The 25,174-nt window shown below is 38.0% G+C and overlaps 1 protein-coding gene and 1 long non-coding RNA gene across 4 annotated transcripts in view; one reads left to right on the top strand and one right to left on the bottom strand.

The window, feature by feature from the left end:
* Window positions 1-25,174, bottom strand: part of CCDC141 (coiled-coil domain containing 141) — a 249,619-nt gene that overhangs the window by 7,426 nt on the left and 217,019 nt on the right. The window contains exons 25-26 of one of the 3 annotated variants that reach the window (XM_009182527.4): window positions 19,629-19,738; window positions 2,035-2,824 (exon numbers count right to left, since the gene is read on the bottom strand). In XM_009182527.4, coding sequence (XP_009180791.2) covers window positions 19,697-19,738 — 42 coding nt within the window. In that variant the 3' untranslated portion in view covers window positions 2,035-2,824; window positions 19,629-19,696. The other 2 variants (XM_021924378.2, XM_009182528.4) reach the window with 2 other exon arrangements.
* LOC108581344 overlaps window positions 18,218-25,174 on the top strand; it is a 98,501-nt gene continuing 91,544 nt past the window's right edge. The window contains exon 1 of the long non-coding RNA XR_001893422.3: window positions 18,218-18,354. This is a non-coding gene — a long non-coding RNA (uncharacterized LOC108581344). The remainder of the gene's footprint in view (window positions 18,355-25,174) is intronic.

Genomic DNA, 25,174 nt, shown 5'->3' on the forward strand with positions numbered 1-25,174 from the left:
GATGTGACTTTCTCCTCCCTGTCTTCCACCATGATTGTGAGGACTCTCTAGCCATGTGGAACTGTAAGTCCATTAAATCTCTTTCTTTTGTAAATTGCCCAGTCTTGAGTATGTCTTTATTAGCATCACGAAAATGAACAAATACAGTACATCGGTACCAGAAGTGCGGTGCTGCTCAAAAGTTACCCAAAAATGTGGAAGACTTTGGAACATGGTAACAGGCAGAGGTTGGAACAGTTTGGAGTACTCAAAAGAAGACAGGAAAATGTGGGAAAGTTTGGAACGCCCTAGAGACTTGTTGAAAGGCTTTGACCAAAATGCTAATAATGATAAGAACAATGAAATCCAGACTGAGGAGGTCTTAGATGGAGATGAAGAACTTGTTGGGAACTGCAACAAAGGTGACTCTTTTTATGTTTTAGCAAAGAGACTGGTGGCATTTTGCCCCTGTCCTAGAGAACTGTGGAACTTTGAACTTAAGGGAGATGATTTAGGGTATTTGGCAGAAGAAATTTCTAAGCAGCAAAGCATTCAAGAGGTGACTTGGGTGCTGTTAAGACCATTTAGTTTTAAAAGGGAAACAGAGCATAGAAGTTCAGAAAATTTGCAGCCTGAAGATGGGATAGAAAAGAAAACCCATTTTCTGAGGAGAAATTTAAGCTGACTGCAGAAATTTGCATAAGTAATGAGGATCCAAATGTTAATCACCAAGACAATGGGGGAAAATATCACCAGGGTATGTCAGAGACCTTTGTGGCAGTGCCTCCCATTCAGGCCCAGAGGCCTAGGAGGAAAAAATGGGTTTATGGGCCAGGCCCACGGTTCCTCCCTCTGCTGTGTACAGTCTAGGGACTTGGTGCCCTGTGTCCCAGTGCTCCAGCCATGTCTAAAAGGGGCCAAGGTACAGCTCATGCTGTGGTTTCAGAGGGTACAAGCCCCCAGGTGTTGGCACCTTCCACATGAAGGTGCTGAAACTGCGGGTGCACAGAAGTCAAGAATTGAGGTTTGGGAACCTCCACCTAGATTTCAGGGGGTATATGGGAATGCCTGGATGTCCAGGCAGAAGTTTGCTGCAGGGGTGGAGCCCTCATGGAGAACCTCTGCTAAAGCAGTGCTGAAGAGAAATGTGGGGTTGGAGTCCCTACACTCAGTCCCTACTAGGGCACTTCCTGGTGAAGCTGTGAGAAGAGAGTCACCATCCTTCAGACCCCAGAATGGTAGATCCACTAACAGCTTGCACTGTGTGCCTGGAAAAGCTGTAGATACTCAATATCAGCCTGTGAAGACAGCCAGGAGGGAGGCTGTATCTTGCAAAGCTACAGGGGCAGAGCTACTCAAGACCATGGGAACCCATCTTTTGCATCAGTGTGACCCAGATGTGAGACATGGAGTCAAAGGAGATCATTTTGAAGCTTTAAGATTTGACTGCCCTGCTTGATTTTAGACTTGTGTGGGGCCTGTAGCCCCTATGTCTTGGCCAATTTCTCCTATTTGGAATGGCTGTATTTACCCAATGCCTGTATCCCCATTGTATCTAGGAAGTAACTAACTTGCTTTTGATTTTACTGGCTCAGAGGCAGAAGGGACTTGCCTTGTCTCAGATGAGACTTTGGACTGTGGACTTTTGAGTTAATGCTGAAGTGAGTGAAGACTTTGAGGGACTTTTAGGAAGGCATGATTGGTTTTGAAATGTGAAGATGTGAGATTTGCAAGGGGCCGGGGCAGAATAATATGGTTTGGCTCTGTGTCCCCACCCAAATCTCATCTTGAATTGTACTCCCATAATTCCCATGTGTTGTTGGAGGGACCTGGTGGGAAATAAATGAATCATGGGGGTGAGTCTTTCCCATGCTGTTCTTATGATAGTGAATAAGTCTCACTATATCTAATGTTTTTTAAAATGTGAGTTTCCCTGTACAAGCTCTCTTGCTGTCTGCCTGCTGCCATCCATGTAATATTGACTTGCTCCTCCTTGGCTTCCACCATGATTGTGAGGACTCCCCAGTCATGTGGAACTGTAAGTCCATTAAACCTATTTCTTTTGTAAATTGCCCAGTCTCGTGTATGTCTTTATCAGCAGAATGCAAATAGACTAATACAATATATTATCTAGCTATGTACCAAAGCTAATCCTTTACCTAATACATGAATCTATAGTGGACAAGGGATGCATTAATGTGTGGATTTTGTTCTTTGCTTTTGCAATGCAGAATTACATTAAATGATGAAAACCATTCGTTCTAGGAATTTGTAATATTAATAGGAGATTTAAACTAAAGACAATATAATTGTCTACCAATAGAGAGTATTATATTATACACTGACACAATAGACTATTAGGAAGCTTTTAAAAAATAACTATAATGTTGCAAAGGAACTTGCCTTACCAGAAATAGCTTACTATACAACTACAGCAACCGAAGTATTGGCATAGTAATATAAAATATAAAAATAAATTAGTAAAAAGAATAGAGAGTCTGGAAACAGATCCAAGAAAATATGAAGAATTAATCTGTAATGTCTTAGTTCATAATGGTGCTGGCATAATTGAATATTTATTCAAAAGAAGGTACCTCATACCATGTAACATAAATCCCCAAAGTAAAAGGAACATGATAAAATATTATTACAATATGTAAGATAATATTTGTGGAACCTCACAGGTGGGAGAAACTATTTGAAGCAACACTGGACACTCAGATGTCATAATGAAAAGACCAAATACTTACCAAATAAATAATTTTGAATGGCACAGTCTACTTTGGTCAAATTAAAAAGACTTGAGAAAAATATTCATGTTGCACCTGCAGTAAAGGATTGGATACTGCAAAATATAAAAGTATGAGTATAAAAATATTTATTTTAGTATTGTTTAAAGGGGATAAAATGGACAACCTGAATTTTAATCAGTGAGGAAATGCTTGAAAGATTTGTGGTATAACCATGATATCCATAGCACCCAGCAATTAAGGATAATGAGTTAGACCCATATATTGCCCCAGAAAGATGGCCATGACAGTAGGAGAAAAAGCAAGTTGCAGAGTGATATGCAATGAATATTATTCTCAATCACAGCAATCTGTTCATTTTAATCATATTTCTTTCTGCTTTTTGTTTATTTGTTTTGCCATTTTCCTGATTATTATATGACTCTTCTATTGGTCTATAAACTTCAATAAGGAAGCATTAAAGTCTGTTAAGTTCACCTTTAAAACTCTGGCTCCTGGTACAGTGGTGTGCTAGATAGAAGATGCTCATTGAACATTTATTTAATGAAAATTTATAGTAAACTTCTGGAAAGATACACAAAAACTGTTAAAAGTGACTTCTTTGAGATAGATGCATGTAGGGCTTAGATGAAAAACTTAATTTTCACCTTTGACCTGAATTTGAATTTTCACCATGAACATGTATTACTCTCTCTTAAAAAAACTTCTATTACAATAATGTATCCAAAACTAGTGTGGAATTAAAAATATAAGGCAAAACTTATAAATTCTATTTAGGAAAACCATAAATAACAAACAGAAACTTTTTCCATGAAATGCGTCTCTCTCTGCAAAATTTTGTTTTGTGGATAAAAGTGATCAAAAGCTGGAGTGATCTAAGAAGTGGAAATCATATACAACATACAGGGGGATAAAGTAACTGGAAAGAAGCCTAGTACACTGAAGTGTTAGTTATGTTATTTGGGTGCAATGAACATGTATTGCTTTTATAAAGAGCAAATGAAATTCAAACACAGACAAAAACCAGGTGCAATGATCATTAACATAAATAAAATAGTTGGGGGTGAAAAAGGAGCCTTCTCGAAAATTCTTTCTTTGCTATTGGTGCTGTGTCTTCCTCTCCTGAACTTGACTTTAATTTCCCAAGCCCTGTGAAACCTCTGTTCCAGTTGTTTCACAGAGTGCCTCTGCCCTCTCCTTGCCTTAACTGAAATGCAGGTCTCCCCTTGGCAGCCTCACCCAGTGGAAACTACTCAGTGCCCACACAGCCAAGTGCTGATTTTTCTCCAGCTTCCATTATCACCTCTAGATGTTTACTTTTTAATTTCTAAACAAAGTCTATTCTTCCTTTGAAGCTAAAGATTCTTTAGCTACCACTTTCTACCTATCTTCTCCAGGCTTTCAGGGTGTTTTCTTTAAGGGTTTTCTCAAAATTTCCTGAAGACATCAGCATCAGCACCCCTAGTGTAAGCCTTGCAAACACCCTGAGGGACTCCCACATCCATGTGTAACCACACTAGAGGAAAATGATGGATAGCACAGTTTCTAAGTCAGACAGACTTTGAATTAAATCCCAGATGTGCCAGTTATTAGCAAAATGACCTTGGATTAATCATTGAAGCTTCATTTCTTCCTCGTAAAATGGGAATACTCACTTCTTCATAGTGAATATTCTCCTTTACTGTTGTTTTGGTTTCATTAACTAGGTTTTGTAAGTTCTTATTTGATTTTTTACTTTTACAAATAGTTTTAGATACTAGTATTTTTTTTTTCATAGCACATTTTATAACAAATGCTCAATGTAGAAGCTATTGCTGGTTATTGTCATTATTTGAATAGCTCTTTCTACGCCTTTAGCCACACAGGTCCTGCCTGGCAGATCTGAAATGGCATTCATTTCTTCTTTCCCATTTCAACACTTTACCACTGTGACCATACTTTGGGTCTTGCCCTCTTCAGGTCTTTCCTCTGTGGAGTTGCTTCTCTTCTAACATCAACAGAGAAGTTAAAGATACATCTGTTTTTGTCAGTATTATCATGAGTAGGGCTTAAACATTTACTCTTTAACCATATACCTATGCTTATCTGTTTTCCTCCAGTGTCAGGGGAAAATGGGTCTATTCCTCTTCCAGGCTAGACCAATATTCAGGATCCTTCTACTCTTGTTTCTTCCAAGATACACACTATTCACACTATTCCATATAATATGTTTAACTTCCCCTATCTAGAAGCTCCTTCCCCTTACCAGCCACTCCACTTGATACATTGTTTTCCCATTTAATTATAACTGAGTTTATTGCTGTATTAATTTCTTTATTTCTTATTGCTATGGTCTAAATGTTTGTTTCCTTCCAAAATTCATGTTGAAATCTAACCTTGAAGGTGATGGTTTTAAGAGATGGGGCCTTTGGCGAGTGATTAGGTTATGAGGGTTTTGCCCTCATGAATGGGATTTGTACCCTTATGAAAGAGGCTTAAAAGAGCTCCTTTTGCTCTTCTGCTATGTGAGGTCATAGCAAGAAGGCCTTTTCTATGAGAAAAGTGCCCTTGTTAGACATACAATCTGCTGGTGGCTTGATCTTGAACTTCCCAGCCTTCAGAACTGTAAGCAATAAATTTCTATTGTTTATAAACTACCCAGGGTAAGGTAAGTTGCTAGAGCAGCCTGAATAGACTAAGACACCTATTCTTTCTGAACCCTCATTCAGCTTCTTTTCTCATTGTCCTTGCACTACTCACATTGTGTTTTCCATTGCCTTTCTTATTTCCAAATCCAATAGGCAGAGGTTTTTTAAAACTTTTTTGCAACATTTTTGGTTGTCACATTCATCCAATGGATGCTTAAAAATTGTATTTTCATAATGCATAATAGTAAGTGATGTGTTAGGAAACTCTTCAAATAAATTCACTTAAAGGAAAACTATTTGTGTTGAGTGATTGAAAAGTCAATGAGTTCATAGCACTAAACTTGAACTATTTCTCAGGTTATGTCTTCCTTTGGCCTTGGTTTTTTGACAAAACATAGCCAGGAAGAATCACCCAAGATTATAATTTTTCTGCATCCCATCACTTTCACCAGTTCACCTACTTTTGTACTTCATCTTTCTAGAAGCTCTCTCCAAACTTGAATTCCATGGCACCAGACTCTCTGGACTCATACAGTTCTGACTTATTCTCCTCCTGCTGGTCTTGATCAGGTTCTACCTCTTCTTACTCTTGTGTTTTCTTGGTGTTAGTTCATCTCCTTTCAAGGCTTCAACCACATTCGGATCACTTCAAGACGATTATATCTGCCCCTTTCATCACTCATGTACTCCAGACTCACATTTCACTCTTACTGGGTATCTCCAAGAGAATCTAAAACTTAAAACACCCAGATTGAACTCCTTATAAATCTGTCCTTTTTCTGGATTTTTACATCTGAGTTAATAACATCACAATCTATTCAATCACCTAAGTGAGAACTCTGGGAGTTTTTCTTAATGTTTTCTCCTCCTTATTACCTGCCTCTGAGATGTCAATAAATTCTTTTAATTCTACCACCTAAAAATAGCTTGAATCTTTGTAATCTTGTTTATTGCTACTGCCATTTCCAGGTCCTCATTTCTCACTTATTCTGTTGGATTTAGCCTCTTAACCGTTCGTTTGTGCCTCCAATCTAAAGTCTACCTCAAAGCCCAATAAGCACTCCATGATAAAAATTTCAGAAAATTTCCCTGATTTAAATCTTCAGCAAGTCTTGGGAGCCCTACATCACCCAAGATACTGATCGAATCTATTATCCTCCACTCCTGACTTTTTGGTCCTGTTTTGATTTTGCCCAGCCCATTGCCTTTTTGTGGCACTGACTAGAAAAATGATCGACACATAGTAGCTCTTGGTATGGGCTAAAATGTGAACCCTCCAAAATTCATATGTTGAAATTCTAACTCCTAGTGCCTCACACTGTGACTGTGTTTTGAGATTAGGTCTTTAAAGAGATGATTAAGTTAAAATGAGCTCATTAGGGTGGGCCCTAACCCAATATGACTGGTGTCCTTATAAGAACAAGAAATAGGACCAGGACTGGTGGCTCATGCCTGTCATCCCAACACTTTGAGAGATGGAGGTGGGCAGATTGCTGGAGACCAGGAGTTCAACACCAGCCTGGGTAACATAGCAAGATCTTGTCTGTCTTAAAAAACAAAAACAAAAAATCCTGGGCATGGTGGCATTCACCTGTAGACCCAGCTACTCAGGAGGCTGAGGTGGGAGGATCACTTGAACCTGGGAGAGTGAGGCTGCAGTGAGCCATGATCACAACACTGAACTCCAGCCTGGGTGACAGAGTGAGATTCTATCTCCAAAAATAAAGAAAAAAAAAAAAAAGAACAAGAGATTAAGACAAAACAGGAACAGAGGAAAGGCCATGTGGAGACAGGAGGAAGATGGAAGTGAAGGAGAGAAGCCTCAGAAGAAATGAGCTCTGTTGGCACTTTGATCTTCGAACTTCAAGTATTCAGGACTGTGAGAAAATAAATTTCAGTAAGTTTAAGTTGCTCAGTCTGTAGTACATTGTTATGGCAGCGCTAGCAAACTAATGATGTGCTCAATAACGTATATATGAAGGACATGAACAACTTTATCAGATAAATATGATGACAATTTGAGCTTTTGGTGACCGACTTTCTCAGAATCCCTGAATCATATTTTAAGGAAATGAGAGTGGAGCAGGCTGGAGAGGACAGGACTTTCTAATTGCTTATTACCATATCTCAGCAGCAAGAAACTGCTCATCTCTAGGCCTTCACTTTGGATCTAAGTGTTAATGTGTACTCTTCCATTTAAAATGAGGAAACTTTAGCAACAGTTTCACCTTTGGCAAATTCTTTGTCAAAACGAAGGAACACTTATCACCTGTAATGTGAATATTTGTCTCCCCGCATCTCTGTTGATAGACTGTGATTTGGGGATGCCTGCAGTATACTCGTCCTTCAGTATCCTTGTGGGATTGGCTCCAGGAACCCCTAATCCCCAGCGGATACCAAAATATGTGGCTGCTCAAGTCCCTTATATAAAATAGCATAGTATTTGCATTTAACCTATGCACATCCTCACATATGCTTTAAATCATCTCTAGATTCCTTATAATACCAAATACAATGTAAGTGCTATGTAAATAGTTATGCTGTATTTTTTATTTGTATTTTTTTATTTTGGGGTTTTTCTTTTTTGAATATTTTTGATATGCATTTAGTTGAATTCATGGATGCAGAACATGTGAGTAGGGAGAGGCAACTGTGTTATTAACCCATCAAAGACTACATTCATTAGAGGTTAGTTGAGTAACAACTATTATAAGAGCATATGTAAGTTTAAAAAACAATAAGCTTTGAAAAAGATAAAAGTAGGTCCTGGCATCCAGAAGCTGGCCTTTGTAATAAGTGGTGAGCCAATATTGATGCATTATTACTAAAGTTCATAATATACATTAGGGTTCATTATTGTTTTGTACATTTGGTGGGTTTCAATTGATGTTTAATGACACGTATCCACCACTGCAGTATCATACACAGTAGCTTCAATGCCCTAAACATCCTCTGTGCTCCACTAGTTCATCTTCCCCTTCCTTCTCTCCCTAAACCCTGGCAATCACTGGTTTCTTATTGTCTCCGTACTTTCTTTTCCAGAATACCATGTAGTTGGAGTCATACAGTACGTAGCCTTTTCAGATTAACTTCTTTCACTTAGCAATATGCATTTAAGATTCCTTAGTGTCTTTTTATGCCTTAGTAGCATATTTCTTATTGCCTAAGATTCCATTGTATGTATGTATCTCAGTTTGTTTATCCCTTCACCTGTTAAAGGACATCTTGTTTGCTTCCAAGTTTTTGCCATTATGAATAAAGCTGCTATAAACATCTACATGCAGGTTTTGTGTGGACACAAGTTTTCAGCTCATTTGGGTAAATACCAAGGAAACTAATTGTTGGATTGTATGACAAGAGTATGTTCAGTTTGGGGGGCACCCAAGATGGCCGAATAGGAAGAGCTCCAGCCTCCAGCTCCCAGCATGAGCAACACAGAAGACAGATGATTTCTGCATTTTCAACTGAGGTACCAGGTTCATCTCACTGGGGCATGTTGGACAGTCAGTGCCAGTCAGTGGGTGCAGCCCAACCAGCGAGAGCTAAAGCAGGGTAAGGCATTGCCTCACCTGGGAAGCACAAGGGTGAAGAGAATTCCTTTTCCTAGACAAGGGAAACTGAGACACACAACACCTGGAAAATCGGGTAACTCCCACCCTAATACTGTGCTTTACCAAGGGTCTTAGCAAACGGCACACCAGGAGATTATATCCCACGCCTGGCCCAGAGGGTCCCACGCTCACAGCCTCCCTCATTGCTAGCACAGCAGTCTGAGATCTAACTGCAAGGCAGCAGCGAGGCTGGGGGAGGGGCACCCACCATTGCTGAGGCTTAAGTAGGTAAACAAAGCCACTGGGAAGCTTGAACTGGGTGGAGCCCACTGCAGCTCAAGGAGGCCTGCCTGCCTCTTTAGACTCCACCATGGGGGCAGGGCATAGATAAACAAAAAGTGGCAGAAACCTCTGCAGATGTAAATGTCCCTGTCTGACAACTTTGAAGAGAGCAGTGGTTCTCCCAGCACAGAGGTTGAGATCTGAGAACGGACAGACTGCCTGCTCAAGTGGGTCCCTGACCCCTGAGTAGCCTAACTGGGAGACATCTCCCAGTAGGTGCAGTCTGATACCTCACACCTCACACGGCTGGGTACACCACTGAGACGAAGCTTCCAGAGCAAGAATCAGACAGCAACACTTACTGTTCAGCAATATTCTATCTTCTGCAGCCTCCGCTGCTGACACCCAGGCAAACAGGGTCTGGAGTGGACTTCCAGCAAACTCCAACAGACCTGCAGCTAAGGGTCCTGACTGTTAGAAGGAAAACTAACAAACAGAAAGGACACCCACACCAAAACCCCATCAGTGCGTCACCATCATCAAAGACCAAAGGCAGATAAAACCACAAAGATGGGGAAATAGCAGTGCAGAAAAGCTGGAAATTCAAAAAATCAGAGTGCATCTCCCCCTCCAAAGGAACACAGCTCACTGCCAGCAATGGAACAAAGCTGTACAGAGAATGACTTTGATGAGTTGAGAGAAGGCTTCAATCGATCAAACTTCTCAGAGCTAAAGGAGGAACTACGTACCCAGTGCAAAGAAACTAAAAACCTTGAAAAAAGAACGGAATAATGGATAACTAGAACAACCAATGCAGAGAAGTCCATAAATGAACTGATAGAGAAGAAAACCATGACACGAGAACTACGTGACAAATACACAAGCTTTAGTAACCGACTCGAACAACTGGAAGATGGAGTATCAGTGATTGAAGATCAAACGAATGAAATGAAGCAAGAAGAGAAGTTTAGAGAAAAAAGAGTAAAAAGAAATGAACCAAGCCTCCAAGAAATATGGGATTATGTGAAAAGACCAAATCTGCGTCTGATTGGTGTGTCTGAAAGTGACAGGGAGAATGGAACCAAGTTGGAAAACACATGCAGGATATTATCCAGGAGAACTTCCCCAACCTAGCAAGGTTGGCCTAGCACGCCAACATTCAAATTCAGGAAATACAGAAAACGTCACAAAGATACTCCTTCAGAAGAGCAACTCTAAGACACATAATTGTCAGATTCACCAAAGTTGAAATGAAGGAAAAAATGTTAAGGGCAGCCAGAGAGAAAGGTCGGGTTACCCACTAAGGGAAGCCCATCAGACTAACAGCGGATCTCTCAGCAGAAACTCTACAAGCCAGAAGAGAGTGGGGGCCAATATTCAACATTCTTAAAGAAAAGAATTTTCAACCCAGAATTTCATATCCAGTCAAACTAAGTTTCATAAGTGAAGGAGAAATAAAATCTTTTACAGACAAGCAAATGCTAAGAGATTTTGTCACTACCAGGCCTGCCTTACAAGAGCTCCTGAAGGAAGCACTAAACATGGAAAGGAACAACCAGTACCAGCCACTGCAAAAACATGCCAAATTGTAAAGACCATCAAAGCTAGGAAGAAATGGTATCAACTAATGAGCAAAATAACCAGCTAATATCATAATGACAGGATCAAATCCACACATAACAGTATTAACTCTAAATGTAAATGGGCTAAATGCTCCAATTAAAAGACACAGAATGGCAAATTGGATAAAGAGTCAAGACCCATCAGTTTGCTGTATTCAGGAGACCCATCTCACATGCAGAGACACACATAGGCTCAAAATAAAGGGATGGAGGGAGATCTACCAAGCAAATGGAAAACAAAAAAAGGCAGGGGTTGCAATCCTAGTCTCTGATAAAACAGACTTTAAACCAACAAAGATCAAAAGAGACAAAGAAGGCCATTACATAATGGTAAAGGGATCAATTCAACAAGAAGAGCTAACTTTCCTAAATATATATGCACCCAATACAGGAGCACCCAGATTCACAAAGCAAGTCCTTAGGGACTTACAAAGAGACTTAGACTCCCACACAATAATGATGTCAACATGAGACAGAACAATGAGACAGAAAGTTAACAAGGATATCCAGGAATTGAACTCAACTCTGCACCAAGAGGACCTAACAGACATCTACAGAACACTCCACCACAAATCAACAGAATGTACATTCTTCTCAGCACCACATTGCACTTATTCCAAAATTGATGACACAGTTGAAGTAAAGCACTCCTCAGCAAATGTAAAAGGACAGAAATTATATCTCTCAGACCACAGTGCACTCAAACTAGAACTCAGAACCAAGAAACTCAATCAAAACCACTCAGTGACATGGAAACTGAACAACCTGCTCCTGAATGACTACTGGGTACATAATGAAATGAAGGCAGAAATAAAGATGTTCTTTGAAACCAATGAGAACAAAGATACAACATACCAGAATCTCTGGGACACATATAAAGCAGTGTGTAGAGGGAAATTTATAGCACTAAAAGCCCACAAGAGAAAGCAGGAAAGATCTAAAATTGACACCCTAACATCACAATTAAAAGAACTAGAGAAGCAAGAGCAAACACATTCAAAAGCTAGCAGAAGGCAAGAAATAACTAAGATCAGAGCAGACCTGAAGGAGCTAGAAACACAAAAACCCTTCAAAAAATCAATGAATCCAGGAGCTGGTTTGTTTTGAAAAGATCAACAAAATTGATAGACCGCTAGCAAGACTAAGAAAGAAGAAAAGAGAGAAGAATCAAATAGACGCAATAAAAAATATTAAAGGGGATATCACCACCGACCCCACAGAAATATAAACTACCATCAGAGAATACTGGAAGCATTTCCTTTGAAAACTGGCACAAGACAGGGATGCCCTCTCTCACCATTCCTATTCAACATAGTGTTGGAAGTTCTGGCTAGGGCAATCAGGCAAGAGAAAGAAATCAAGGGTATTCAGTTAGGAAAAGAAGAAGTCAACTTGTCCTTGTTTGCAGATGACATGATTGTATATTTAGAAAACCCTATCGTCTCAGCCCAAAATTTCCTTAAACTGATAAGCAACTTCAGCAAAGTCTCAGGATACAAAATCACGTGCAAAAAAATCACAAGCATTCTATACACCAAATGACAGACAAATGAGAGCTAAATCATGAGTGAATCCCCGGTCTACAATAGCTTCAAAGAGAATAAAATAATTTTAAGAATCCAACTTACAAGGGATGTGGAAGACCTCTTCAAGGAGAACTACAAACCACTGCCTCAGTGAAGCAAAAGAGGACACAAACAAATGGAAGAACATACCATGCTCATGGATAGGAAGAATCAATATTGTGAAAATGGCCATATTGCCCAAGGTAATTTACAGATTCCATGCTATCCCCATTAAGCTACTAATGACTCTTCACAGAATTGAAAAATCTGCTTTAAAGTTCATACAGAACCAAAGAGCCCGCGATTGCTACAAGACAATCCTAAGCCAAAAGAACAGCTGAGGCATCACTACTACCTGACTTCCAAACTATACCAAGGCTACAGTAACTAAAACAGCATGGTAATTGCTAACAAAACAGACATATAGAGGATTCACGGATCAGAACAGAGCCCCTAGAAATAATACCATACATCTACAGCCATCTGATCTTTGACAAACCCTCACAAAGCAAGAAATGGGGAAAGGATTCCCCATTTAATAAATGGTGCTGGGAAAAATTACAGCCAAGGCAGAAAGCTGAAACTGGATCCTTCACTTCTATAATTTAAAAATTAATTCAGATGGATTAGATATTCTAAACGCTAGACCTAAACCATAAAACCTCCTAGAAGAAAACCCCATGTAATTCCATTCAGGATATAGGGCATGGCAGACTTTGTGTCTAAAAACACCAAAAAGCAATGGCAACAAAAGCCCAAATTGGATAAATGGACCAATTAAACTAAAGAACTTCTGCACAGCAAAGAAATACCATCAGAGTAACAGGCAACCCACAGAATGGGAGAAAATTTTGCAATCCACTCCATCTGACAAAGGGCTAATATCCAGAACCTACAAAGAACTCTGTGTCAAATTTACAAGAAAAAACAAGCGTCACCTTAAAAGTAAGCAAATGGATATGAACATACCTCTCAAAAAGAAGACATTCATACAGCCAACAGATTACGAAAAAAAAAACCATCATCACTGCCATCAGAGAAATGCAATCAAAACCATAAATGATACCATCTCACACCAGTTAGAATGGCAATCATTTTTTTTTTTGAGACGGAGTGCGTCGATCTCAGCTCAATGCAAGCTCCTCCACCTCCTGGCTCACGCCATTCTCCTGCCTCTAGCCTCCCGAAAGTAGCTGGGACTACAGGCGCCTGGGCCAAGCCACTCGCTAGTTTTTTTGTATTGAGTAGAGACGGGGTTTCACCGGTTAGCCAGGATGGTCTTGATCTCCCACCTCGTGATCCACCCGCCTTGGCCTCCCAAAGTGCTGGGATTACAGGCTTTGAGCCACTGCACCACCCGGCCAGAATGGCAATCATTAAAAAGTCAGGAAACAACAGGTGCTGGAGAGGATGTGGATAACAGGAAGACTTTACACTGTTAAGGGACTGTAAACTAGTTCAACCATTGTGGAAACTGTGACAATTCCCCAAGGATCTAGAACTAGAAATACCATTTGACCCAGCCATCCCATTACTGGGTATATACCTGTGCTGATGATAACCATGCTGCTATAAAGACACATGCACATGTATGTTTATTGTGGCACCATTTGCAATAGCAAAAGCACTCTGGAATCAACCCAAATGTCCATCAAAGTGACAGACTGGATTAAGAAATGTGGCATATATACAATTCATGGAATTACTTATGCAGCCATAAAAACGCATGGTTGCGTCCTTTGTAGGATGTGGATGAAGCTGGAAATCATCATTCTCAGCAAACTATCGCAAGAACAGAAAACTAAACAATCGCATGTTCACTGATAGGTGGAACTGGAACAATGAGATCACTTGACACAGGAAGGGAACATCACACACTGGGGCCCACAGGCAGAGGGGAGGGGAGGGATAGCATTAGAGATATACCTAATGTAAATGATGAGTTAATGGGTGCAGCACACCAACATGGCACATGTACACAAACTCGCATCAAGCAGTACATGTACCCTAGAACTTAAAGTATAATAAAATAAATTTAAAAAAAATAAAGAGTAAGTTCAGTTTTGTAAGAAACTGCCAAACTGTCTTCCAACGTGGCTGTGCCGTTTTGCTTTCCCACCAGCAGTGAGTGAGAGTTCCTGGTGCTTCACATCCTCACCAGCATTTGGCTTTGTCAGTGCTTTGGATTTTAGTCATTCTAATAGGTATGTACTCTGACCCATTTTTTTTACCATAATAAAATAAGTACTTCGGGATAATTAGGGTGTATTCCACAATAAGAAGAGAATGAGGGAAATACAACAATAACTTTAAATTTGGCTCCTGGGTGGTAGGCCAGGCTCATTCCCTGAGTAAATCATTGGTTTTCATATTCTAGCCTTCTAGGATGAGATTAAAATCTGTACCTAAGAGAAATAAGGAATGAGAACTTTGGGTTATTCATTAAGGTTATATCTGCACATTAGATGTCTAATGTAATTACAATTTTACAGTAATAGCTCTAAAAGTAGAAAGGACAATAAACTATGTAATATCCACATGGGTTATGGATATTTCCACATATGAATATTTATACTTAGAAATGGGATAACCTCCACAAAAGTGTTTTAGTTCCTGCCCCTTTACCTAAGTGGACAACTGGTCCTTGCTAGTACTTTTTTCATACTTCTAATACTTTTTTCCCTCTGTTGTATTTTTGGGCAAAAACTTGTTTGTATTTAGTTTCTGTCTGAAATGTGCCACATGTTTCTTTCTTTAAGACAAAAGGGTGCACATTGTCTTGTGAGTAAGTATTTCTTTCATTTATGTATTGTGTACCTGAGAACATGGCCTCAAATATAAGAATTTAGCTGAAACTACTGTTGGTGGAACAACAGATCTTTCCTACTTTATTACTCTTAGGACAGAAGTACTTCCTAGAATCAGAAAGATTCATGCTCTTTTTCTGTGGATAATATAGAAAAACATAGAGTTAGGAAACACAATATATTCTTCTGAAAATAAAGACAAAACCACATGGTCTACTTCAGTATCTCCAGGTACCACTTAGAAGTCATCTTTGAACCAAGTGACACATAGTCCTAACCTTCTGGACAGTGTGCAGTGTGGAAGTAGATCTCATCCTCCCTGGAAGTTGACAGGTCTAACACTTTTTAGGAATCTTAGGGTGGATCTTTTCTCTTTCTTTCTCTTTCTTTTCCTTCTTTCCTTCCTTCCTTCCTTCCTTCCTTCTTCTCGCTTTCTCTTTCTTTCTTCCTTTCCTTTCTCTTTCTTTCTCTTTTTTCTTTCTTTCTTTCTCTCTCTCTCTCTCTTTCTTTCTTTCTTTTCTTTCTTTCTTTCTTTCTTTCTTTCTTTTCTTTCCGTTTCTTCCTTCCTTCTTCCTTCCTTCCTTCCTTCCTCCCTCCCTCCCTCCCTCCTCCCCCCCTCCCCTCCCCTTCCCTCCCTTCCCTTTCCTTCCCTTCCCTTCCTTTTTTCTATGGAGTCTCATTCTTTCCTTTCCTTTCCTTTCTTCTGTCTCTCTTTTCTCTCTCTCTATCTCTCCCTCCTCTCTCCTTCCCTCCCTCCTTCCCTCCCTTCCTTTTTTTCTATGGAGTCTCATTCTGTTGCCTAGGCTGGGGTGCAGTGGCACAAATTCCTCATTGCAACCTGCTTCTCCCAGGTTCAAGTGATTCTCCTGCCTCAGCCTCCTGAGTAGCTGGGATTACAGGCACCCACCACCATGCCTGGCTAATTTTTGTATTTTTAGTAGAGACGAGATTTCACTATGTTGGTCAGGCTGGTCCCAAACTCCTGACCTCAGGTGATCCACCCACCTCGGTCTCCCAAAGTGCTGGGATTACAGGTGTGAGCCACTGCGCCTGGCCCACATATGCAATATTTTCAATATGCTCGTTTTCAGAAGTCTTTCTAAACAATGTCAAAGTTTTTTTTACTGCATTCTTACCACCTCCTAATGTTTAGCAATTATCAATATTCCCCTGACTGAAAAACCAAAAGCAAAAGTAAAAACAAAAACAAAACCCATAAAGGTGACTTTTAAAAATTTTAAGTTCCAGGATACATGTGCAGCATGTGCAGGTTTGTTACATAGGTAAACATGTGCCATGGTGGTTTGCTGTACCTATCAACCCATCACCTAAGTATTAAGCCCCACATGCATTAGCTATTCATCCTGATGTTCTTCCTCCCCCAACCCTCAACAGGCCCCAGGGTGTGTTGTTCCCCTCCCTGTATCCATCTGTTCTGATTGTTCAACTGCCACTTATAAGTGAGAACATGTGGTGTTTGGTTTTCTGTTCCTTTGTTAGCTTCCTGAAGATAATGGCTTCCAGTTCCATCCATGTTCCTGCAAAGGACATGATCTCATTCCTTTTTATGGCTGCATAGTATTCCATGGTGTATATGTACCACATTTTCTTTATCCAGTCTATCACTGATGGGCGTTTGGGTTGATTTCATGTTTTTACTATTGTGAATAGTGCTGCAGTGAACATATGTGGGCATGTATTTTTATAACAGAATGACTTATATTCTTTTGGGTATATACCCAGTAATGGGATTGCTGGGCCAAATGGTATTTCTCGTTCTATATCTTTGAGGAATTGCCACACTGTCTTTCACAATGGTTGAACTAATTTACACTTCCCAAAACAGTGTAAAAGCATTCGTAAAGGTGACTTTTATCAAGACTCTTGAATAGAGTCATCTTGTGAAATTCCACTTTCCTCACATATAAGGGAGAAAGAAGGGCAGATAGAAGGAGGAACTTGTTCTTAAGCTACTACATTACCATGCTTTACTGGGGATCTGTCTGAGTAAGAGTTTCCAAAGTGAAAAAGCTACATTCTTGGAGACTATTCTAGAAACAAATTTAAACAGAAGTAATAAAGATGACATTTTGAACTATGCATGTAGCCATTGATTGCAAGTGTACTTAGGGGCCTCTTTGTCAAAAAATTATAACCTCCACAATTTTTTTTCTGTCAAATTCCAGAATATGGACTTCAGTCTGTTGAATTTTGCAGGCTTTTATTTGATATGTTTAATTGAATATCATCATTATCATTTTGCTGGTATGTCAGGGCAATGGTATGTCAGGAATTTTAACTCTCATAACAAATTTATTCAACTAATTAAAATTATTTACTAATCCACCCAGGACAACTAATCCATTTAAGAAGAAGAACAAAAATACGAAAAAGTTTCAATAATTAAGAAACAGTAAAATTGCTTTGTGAAGACCACGCTATTTGCTGGATTTTATTTTCTAAATTGTACTGACAAAACACCAACATGTAATCTTGACCAAGCTTATGCTATCTTGCTTCCTTAAATAGTGGTTCTCAACCAGGGATGATTTTCTGCCAGGGGATATTTGGCAACATTTGGAGACATTGTGGTTGTTACATCTGAGGGTGGAGATGCTAATGACATCTAGTGGGTAGAGGCCATAAATGCTGCTAAACATCCTACCATGTATAGGACAACCCACAAAAAACATATAATTATCTGGTCCCAAATGTCAACCTTGTATCAAGGTTGAAAAATCCTGCTTTAGAGAAATACAGGATGAATATCACATTTTCCTCATATTTAAATAATTTTCATACATATACAGCTATCTCATGAAACATTCATCTCAAAACCCAAGCAAAATACAGTTTTTTATGTAGAACACTTTCTGGTCAATGTACACACAAATTGAATGGTTTTTGAAAAGCATTCTACTGCATTAAAGGACATAAGTAGAAGATATTTATTGAATATATTTATTAAGCTTCACTCACTAAGTAAAGCACACCACTGATACTTCCTCCTGCTTATCTGATACAGAAAAGGACATTAAGACATCATTTCCTGCAGTTTATGTTCCATAACACGGCAGTTGATTAGAAAGATGTAGTTACTTCTGTTTGAAAATGTAGCTGCTGCTCTGCCCTCTGGCTCACTTTGAAAATTTGTGGTTCTGAAAGCTCAAGGTACTATTTTTACTCTTCGTATTTGGCTCTGACCTGTGTAGCTATGTTCCTGCTTCTTGTTTCCCTTGGTTTGGCCACACTGGTGGAGAGTGGGGCTGTGGTGTGTTTTTTAAGGTTGGCGGAGGGGTTGCAGTTACTCAGACAAGATTCTGATAAGTTCACGTTCAGGGTGGTTTTGACTGAAAACTAAAATTTATAATTTTACAAATCAGATTATCCTTTTAGATATGTAGTTTTATGAAACATATTATCTCTTCCTATGAAAACAGAAACATGGCAAATAATATCTGAATATTGTTGGGCATTTAAAAATATTTTTATACAGGCTCAAGCTTAATTTGGAAAAAAATTGTGAACTATATTCTATTTGCAATTACTTTACATGCAATAAAGTAATTTTTACCTGAGAATGAGATCTAAAGTATTAATAGATTAAATTGAAATGAAAGAATTTTTTTTAAAAAAATTAATTTATATAAGCTGTTCTGAAGAAAGCATTAGAAATGTGTGAAAGCTTATTTCAAAAGGGATCATAATGGAAAAATAATTTGACTTAATTTCAATATAATAAAGGCTAAGATTTTTGAATTGTCTGAAACTGGTACTGAGCTTTTCATTAAAGCAGGTATCATGTGGGTGGACATTTTGATAGCCCTGTTTAGAGTGCTACAGTCTTATAAGGGTATCTATCTACAAAGTTCCTCAAGGTTCCACATGTTAAAGATGTCAAAGTGACTTTTCATTTTCTATGTTCTTTTTCCTTAATTATACTTTAAGTTCTAAGGTACATGTGCACAACGTGCAGGTTTGTTACATATGTATACGTGTGCCATATTGGTGTGCTGCACCCATTAACTCGTCATTTACATTAGGTATATTATTTTCTATGTTCTATTATACCACTATGCATTTTTATAATACTCATTGGACACAAAACGAATATTAAACTAGGGTTGCATTTCTCTAGAGAATGACAATATCTATGCTGACTTTCTTTTTTCTAACATAGGGATAAATTTTTTATCAACTACTATGTGCTATATTCCCAGTTATTTCATCACTCAACAAAGCCACAACTGCATGAAAGGGCTTCGAGGCTGGGACTTTTGGGGGTGAATAAGAGCCTGATTGTGTTTGGTACACCAAGTTTTTAGTGAACCATATTTGAAGTCCTACAATCATATATATATATTTATATTTTTTCTTTATTGAATAAATAGAATTTTTTATGACTGTCAAAAAAGTACACTATTCTGAGCAAACAAAATTATTACCTTATCTGTCTTCTGCTTCCCAGGAAATTTCCTTAAAATTTTGTTCTAAACCTTGACTGGTCTCTTGATCATTTGGCCCCAAACACCAAGTGCTTGGCAATATCATCCACCTGTTCCAATGAGAAAATCAAGAACACATTGTGTGTTTAATACCCCTTAGAGATCAGTGAGAGCTAGACGCACATTTAGAAATGGTCTATTTTGCACCATAATTCACAGGCAAGGAACATGAGGGTCAAACATTTTAGTTGCCTAAATCCTCAGAGTTCTTCTGTAGCAAAGCTAGGATTAGAATTTAGGTCTTTAGCTCTTCCAAATAGTAACATTTTAAGAGGAGTAATACAGAATACTTCAATTCTTTAAAACAAGTGCTCCCTTCTCTAAGAATACAAGATTGAGAATGGGCTCAAAAGCATGATATTCAGTGTTCCACTATTTTAATAAGCAATATTTAGGACTTCGATTTACTTGCATAAAGGTACATGATAACCTCAACAAAAAGCCTATATTTACCCAATTAAAAAGGATTCAGATGGCCCTAGGTTTCTCAGGGCAACATCAATAGAGAGCCATTTATCTCATCTATGTTATCTCTAAATGGAAATGTTTATATTAGACATATAAAGGCATATCCATCATTAGAAATTTAAAACAAAAATGAAGATTGGTTGTAATTTATTTTCAGTAACATACACAGCCAATGTCATATAATTTAAATATCAGTTATACTCTGATTTCAAATATGTCTGTTGGTGTTATAAATATAACCATGTAATCTTTGCACTGTATATGGAGTCTGTTTGAGCCAACCTGCAAAGTTTCAGATTGGTGGAAAAAGAAATATTTCTCCACGTGTCCACACATGAAAAGGAATATAGCACAATGAGAAGCCAGTACATTTGACTATAGAAAACTGTCTTAACTTGCTTTGATTACTGTCCTTCCATAAAACAAACCACTACTCTGCAATGGAATGTTTAATAGGTGTATGTTAATGGTGGTTAAATATTAACCACCATGATTATTTTTTCTCTTGAATTGGAGAAACGGCATTTATTAAGAGCATTTTGAGTCAATATTTACACAAGAATAAGCATCCCCTATCTGCAAAAGTTTGAATGAGATATTCAGATTAAATTTATTACCTTTACAGGAACTTAATGTCAAATTATATTTTAAGGAATTCCCAGTAAAGCTAAGAAACAGGCAAGTAAATTCTGTTGTTTCCAGGTATTTAGTAGACATAATATACATTTTATTATTAGCATATAAACCATTAGCAATAAAAAAGAAATGAACACACAAAACATTTGTTCCTGCAGTAATCATGTCTGCTTTAGTAACCTTAAGATATGAGCTAGAAAAATTCATCTTTAAAGATCTAGATTCAGTACTTTTATGGAAGCTTGAAATACCATAACTAATGGATTGAAAAAAACCAACAGCTGCTTCTCAGCTAAGATTTATGATGTTATGATGTTGTTATTACATTAAAATTAAAGTAACTTCTAAGTTCTGTTTAGAAATAATTCTTTTTGGTTTGCTATCAATGAAGAATTTAAATGAATTTACATTTGAGGTTGATATATATGTACACATATCTTAACAGTATCTCCCCCCCTCCAACAGCTATCTGGAAATCTTGTTTGAAATATACAGATTTTTAATTATCTATTTTAAAACTGGAGTTGTGCTGAGCTTTTTATCCAGAGCATGCATATAAATAACTCTCTGTATGACACCACTGTTAAAATGAGAGAAGCGTATTTCTTCATCAAATCTAGGCCATAAGTTGCTAATGGCACTGGGGCCATTAGCATGAGGTGTTTTTCTAACCTAATCACATCACATATCACCTGGGCATTTTATGTATTACTGAATTCATACGAGTAAGAACTCATGCACACACACACATGTATAGCAAAGATTCAAAACTCTTGAAATAGTTTTTATTCATTCACAGTGATCCTTATGGCATATAACACACTCTGCTATATGATTTTGATTAAGCCAACCAAGGATCTCTTACATTTAAAGAAATGGTACAGGCTTTTCTAATTCTGAGATTCTCTATGAGATGGTATCATTCTTTTCACTGATTTAATTTTTGCCTACAATGGATTAGAGTCAGAGCACAGAGGAATGAGACTCATGTGCCAAGGAGAAGTCAGCTGTGGCCGGGCACAGTGGCTCATGCCAGCATTTTGGGAGGCTGAGGCAGGTGGATCACCTGAGGTCAAGAGTTTGGGACTAGTCTGGCCAACATGGAGAAACCCCGTCTCTATTAAAAGTACAAAAATTAGCCAGCATGGTGGCATGCACCTGTAATGCCAGCTACTCAGCAAGCTGAGGCAGGAGAATTGCTTGAATCCGGGAGGCAGAGGTTGCAGTGAGCCGAGATCACGCCACTGCACTCCAGCCTGGGCGACAAGAGCGAGACTTTGTCTAAAAAAAAAAAAAGGTCAGCTGCAACTGAGGACTAGCCCCTGTACCTTAGACTGTGCTCCTGACTTGTCCAGGAACATCCTGTTAAAACTGGGCCATCTTTCATGGTGTTCATAATCCATTTTGGGTTCTCAAAGTAAATCAGTATTTGTGCAATTATACAATGTATTACCATAGATTTGAACAAAACCTATAATAGGTACTTTGTATATCCATTTATAAGTCCCAGATGGGGTCTTTACAGTGCTCTACTGCTTACACTACTATATTTACAAGGCCTTTGATAAAATACAAGTTTAATACTTGGCTTTTGTGGTGCATCAGTTCGTTTTCTTTTAAGTGACAAAGTACAATGCCATAATAATTTAGAATATTGACATATAAGACCAAAAATTACCCTCAAGAAAATGTTTAAAGGAAATGAAGAAAATAATTATATTTAACATTTAGATAATATAAAACAATTAGTTTCATTGAAAAGTTTCCAGTTAACTATAAGTGCCAAAATAGCCATTTGTATTCTATCATTTAATGAATTAACAAACTAAAATATGACTTTATGAAATACTGCTTTTTAAGGTATAATACAGAGGTTCGCATATTTTAGCTTAGGTTTCTAAGAAGAAATCTTAGAAATAATACTAGCAACCGGGGCCCATCCTTGCTGATAGGAAAGTACATATCCACGGTAGCTACATTCATTCTTGCAGCACAGCAGATGACCAACTGGTAAATCATCTACTCCAGGATGTGATGTCAGAGGCCAAAAGGACTTCTTTTATTTTATTTTGGTCATGTTATTATTGGAGAAAGCCCAGCTCAGCAATCCTGTAATCACAATTTCTATTTTTTCTCTCTTGATCTGTTGATAATGACAATGGCGGTTAATGATCAAATTTGATTTATGTTCCACATCAAGCATTCCCTTATTCTGGTGAGCATCATCTTCTTCAAGTAATTTACCTCTCTCAAATTTGCCCCCACCCCCCACCAAAATATCAGAGGAAGGTGCAGAAAAAGCAAGCGTGACATGTCGCAACTAAATTTCAGGTTTCCATAATGTCTGCAACCAACGTACGGAAAAGGGGCAATTTCTTACAGCCTGCCTTTGCCATGGTCTCTGGAGATGCCTGATCACTACACTGACAGCTCCCTAGCTTTTTCTCGAGAGCAGTTGTTGCAGATCTTCTGCTTTGGTGATTTTGTGTACTCTGATTAGTTTCAAGAGTTTTTTGTAGATTCTTTGGGATTTTCTAGGTAGAAAGTCATGATGTCTATAAATCAAATTAGTTTTATTTCTTTTAAAATCTTAGTAACTTTTATGTTTTCCTGTCCACTCACTAGTGTTTCCAGTCAACATTGAATAAGAGTGGTAAGAGAGGATGTCCTTAAGTATGATGTTAGTTACAGGTTTTTATAGATGTTCTTTATCAAGTTGAGGAAGTTTCCTCTGCTACTAGTTTTCTGACAGTTTTTAAAAATTATCATGAACACATATTAGATTTTTGTCAAATGTTATTTCTGCATCAATTGATATAATTATCTTATTTTTCTTCTTTTGCCTGTGGATGTGGTGGATTCACTGATTGATTTTTGAATTTTGAAAGAGCTATATATACCTAGAACAAATCCCATGTCTTGTGTGGCATTCTTTTTATCCATTGTTAGATTTGACTTATTAGTGTTGTGTTGAGGATTTTTGTAATTATATTCATGGGAGATATCGGTTTTTAGTTTTCATTTCTTGTAATACCTTTACCTGGTTTTACTATTAGAGTAATTCTGACCCAAGAGAACAAGTTTAAAAAGAGTTCTCTCTGCTTCTATTTTCTGGAAGAGATGGTGGAGAATGGCTATTTTTTCCCCTTTAAATGTTTGGTAAATTTATCAGTGAAATCATCTAGGCCTTGTGTTTTCTTTTTTGGAAAGTTGTTAATTATTGGTTCAGTATATCCAACAGATAAAGGGCTTTTCAGGTTTTCTATTTCTGCTTGTGTGAGTTTTGGCAGGCTGTCTTTCAAGGAATTGATCTATTTCATTTCAGTTATCAAATTTGTGGGCTTAGAGTTGTTCATAGTACCCCTTGTTATTCTTTTAATGTGCATAGATCAGTAGTGGTGACCCTTCTTTCATTTCTAATATTGGTAATTTTTGTCTTCTCTCTTTTCTTGGTTATCCTGGCTAAAAGTATATCAATTTTATTGATCTGCTCAGAGAACAACTTTTGTTTTCATTGATTTTCTCTATTATTTTCCTGTTTTCAATGTCATTGATTTACACTCTCATTTTTAAGCTTTCTTTTATTCTGCTTGCTTTAGGCTTAAATCACTTTTCTTTCTCTAGTTTCCTAAGGTGACAGCTCAGGTTGATTTTAGATTTTTTTCTTTCTAATATATGCGTTTAATGCTAAACATTTTCCTCTACACACTATTTTTCTACATCCCACATATTTTGATGTTTTATTTGTAATTTCATATTTTTCAAAACATCTAAAAATCCTTATTGAGATTTGTTTTTGATCTACATGTTTAGAGGTGTGCTGTTTAGTATAGCTTGAAGTCAGGTGGCGTGATGCCTTCAGCTTTGTTCTTTTGGCTTAGGATTGTCTTGGCAATGCGGGCTCTTTTTTGGTTCTGTATGAACTTTAAAACAGTTTTTTCCAATTCTGTGAAGAAAGTCATTGGTAGCTTAATGGGGATGGCATTGAATCTATAAATTACCTTGGGCAGTATTAGACCATTTTCACAATATTGGATTCTTCCTATCCATGAGCGGGTATGTTCTTCCATTTGTTTGTGTCCTCTTTTACTCACTGAGCAGTGGTTTCAGTTCTCCTTGAAGAGGTCCTTCACATCCCTTGTCAGTTGATTCCTAGGTATTTTATTCTCTCTTTGAAGCTATTGTGAATGGGAGTTCACTCATGATTTGCCTTTCTGTTTGTCTGTCATTGGTGTATAAGAATGCTTGTGATTTTGCACATTGATTTTGTATCCTGAGACTTTTGCTGAAGTTGCTTATCAGCTTAAGGAAATTCTTTGGGCTGAGACGATAGGCTTTTTCTAAATATACAATCATGTCATCTGCAAACAGGGACAAGTTGA

Source organism: Papio anubis, chromosome 10 (assembly GCF_008728515.1).
Source record: "Papio anubis isolate 15944 chromosome 10, Panubis1.0, whole genome shotgun sequence".
In the NCBI taxonomy this organism is placed as follows: domain Eukaryota; kingdom Metazoa; phylum Chordata; class Mammalia; order Primates; family Cercopithecidae; genus Papio; species Papio anubis.